The 3,051-nt window shown below is 31.1% G+C and overlaps 1 protein-coding gene across 1 annotated transcript in view; it reads right to left on the minus strand.

The window, feature by feature from the left end:
• The window catches only part of LRP1B (low density lipoprotein receptor-related protein 1B), a gene marked incomplete at its 5' end in the record, with an annotated part of 705,068 nt that overhangs the window by 425,465 nt on the left and 276,552 nt on the right, over window positions 1-3,051 (minus strand). Inside the window, one exon of the mRNA XM_011984332.1 lies at window positions 388-577. Coding sequence (XP_011839722.1) covers window positions 388-577 — 190 coding nt within the window. The remainder of the gene's footprint in view (window positions 1-387; window positions 578-3,051) is intronic.

A 3,051-nucleotide genomic window follows, 5' to 3' on the forward strand; every position in this document is an offset into this window, starting at 1 on the left:
AAAAAACAAAACAAAACAAAACAAAAAAACCTCTTAGTCTTCCGTGTATGTTAATTTTTTTAAATTTATGATTCCAATCAGCTATGCATTAATGTCTTCTTCATAGGCCTTTTCCAGCATAGTATTGTCTCTTTCCATTTTGTCTTTAATTATTTAAATTTGTTTTTACTGGATTTCTCAGAGAGATGAAGCCTGGCATTTAAAGGGTCCAGATTTTAATTTTTCACATTTATGATGCTCTGACATAAAAAAAGTTTTATGAATTGTGAAAATAAAACTTCAAAGAAAAACTTTATTTTAAAATTAATTCTTCTTAAAATTAACAGAACTCTGATATTCTTTTGACTTATAACTACAATGAAGAAATAAAACTACACTGTTTCTTACTTTTGACATTCATCCAAGGCTAGCACATGTGGGTGGTCATCCTCTGACATGGTGATGACAGCTTCCCTGTCAAATGCTCCAGGTCGAGTCTGGTCCACAGTGTGTCTGGTGATGGATGAGGTGGTGGAGCTTGTCCAGTACAGTGTATCCCAGGCTCTGTGATAGGCAAGTCCTTCCACAGAACCCACATCTAGTGGGGGAAGAAAAAGAAAAAAAGTACATTTTTATTTAAAAAAAAAAATGACTTCTGGACAGAAAAAGCATTAAGATATACATGTATAGCTGTTATTTCATCAACCACTCCTCCACAAAATCTCCTAAATAAAAATGTAGTCACTGTGATACCTACAATTGATAGCTGATTATACATATATAAAGGGAGCAATTTTTGCAAAAATGTCATTATATTTATTCTCATAAATAAAATAAAATTAAATAATTGTCTTTCATTTTGGAAAATGGTGGCTCTCTATCTTTCCTGTATCTTAATAAATTTTCAAAAGTATCCAACGTGTAACAATTTAGAGATGCTTTTGAAAATCTTATGTCAGCAATATCACTTTGGTATAATCACCATGAGTATTCCCTTGATACTATAGATCTGGAGATGTCCAGGAAAAGCAAACACATGGAAAACTACAACAGTACGAGAAATCCAAAATCTAACTCCTTACTTGAAACTATCAAACAATGGTAGATAATGTTTTAATAGGTTAATGTGGCAATTTATTTGCTTCTATTCAACTAATGAGATAAAAAACAAAACAAGAGAAAAAGAAATTAATTGCCAGCTAAAGCATGCTTTAAATGTCAGACAAAGATAAATGGTGATACACGGATCCTAACACATAAAAGTGACAAGGTGAGAAACAAAAGTAATTATTTCTTAAAATTGTATTCCCAATCTCTAGGGTACATAAAGTAGCTGTTTTATTTTTCATAGACATGCTTTGAGTGCATCTTTAAGTGTAATCAAATTATTACACTTTTCCTACATGTTATTTGTTTTCCTCAGAATTATTATTCTGAGCATGTTCAATTTAACAAAGAATATATACACCTTTTGCAGTCATACCAAGAAATTAACATTATTAAGACAGAGCATTTCCCCTGTTTTCCTCTCAAAGAATCTCTAAAAGGAATTATTCAGCTGCTATAAAATTAGGCATCTAAAAAGAGCTGTTTCCAGGTTTAAGATGAGTTAATACTTAGTTTGGGGGGATCAATAGGATTTTGTGGGAGGGCAAGACAATAATTAAAGCTTTTGAACAATATTTTTCATTTTTTTGTTATTTGTTTCTTTTTTACATACAACATGAAATATCCAATAATAATGCAATTAATGGCTATCATTTTTAGTTACCACATGCTAGAAATGATGCAAACTGTTTTTCATACATCGTTTTATTTTATGTATAAATCTATTCTGTGAAGCTTATGTCATAATTTTCCATTTCCCAAGAAGAAAGCTGAAACGTATAGTCACAGGGCTGATAATATTAACACAAAATTTTTACTCCCCTCCCATTCATCTGATTCCAAATGTCTATGTGCTTAGTAGCACCACTATTTGGATATGGGTTTACAATGCTTATTACTTAACCTCAATCTAAACCAACCTGAAACCAAAGGAATGATTCATCAGTCTCAACTTGTTTGACTCTAGGAGAATCGTACACCTAGTAATATACCATAGATAGTCTCCCCTCACACAGTCAACAAAGCAGTCTACAATGTATTAATGGGGGTGATTAGTACGAAAATGTAGCCTAGAGATGGTGGAAGAAAAATTATAAAACACAGTCACTGTAAAATCAGTTAAGCTAATTTTATGTGATGCATACAGTGCTCCTATTTGGAGTGAGTAGATGAAAAGTTGATCATGATTAAGAATGTTTAAATCAGTAATAAATCACATTTGCCAGTGTGTTTTTAAATTTCCAAATCATTTCAGAAATGCAGTTAATTCTATTAGTAGTATCTGCAGTATTACACGCCTTTCATCATTCACAAATAAAATGAGAAACGGCATAGCTCTGAAAAAATGTAAGCAAATGAGAATAATTAATCCATCCTCATTCTACATCTTCTCTTCTAGTAACTATGACATATCTTCCTCTTGGTAACTTTCTCTTGTCAATTCAGGAAGAAAACACTTGGTATCACCATTGAGATGTGGCAGATGCTTCTTTTCTATGGTTAACATAATTCCAGAGTTACTAGAGAACATAATACATCTCAATATCCAGGTATAATCTGTTTTACCTTATTTTTGTAATAGATTATAACCAGAAATTACAGTTAATAATTATCTGTTGCTACATTTTAAAATATTTTAGTAATGTACTTCTTTCTAAAAAGATGTTTAGATCCTTATAAAAATATATTTTTATTAACAATTAACAAAAGTTAACAAATCAACAAAAATTAATAAATTTTATTAACAAAAAGTCCGTTAAAATTATTGAAATATTCTAGTTGAGATAAGACATATTTCTCAATTTGTGATGATTTATCGACAGTGAGGGGACATGTGGCATGTGTATGTGTACGTGTACACACACATCTGTGTTTGAACATTGAGATTCTCAAAACAGTTGAACAGCCAGAATAGGACTTTGAATTACTGATCCTGGAAGGCAATTATGTAGTTTGAAAATAAAA

Source organism: Mandrillus leucophaeus, unplaced genomic scaffold (genome assembly GCF_000951045.1).
Source record: "Mandrillus leucophaeus isolate KB7577 unplaced genomic scaffold, Mleu.le_1.0 Scaffold1061, whole genome shotgun sequence".
Taxonomy (NCBI): domain Eukaryota; kingdom Metazoa; phylum Chordata; class Mammalia; order Primates; family Cercopithecidae; genus Mandrillus; species Mandrillus leucophaeus.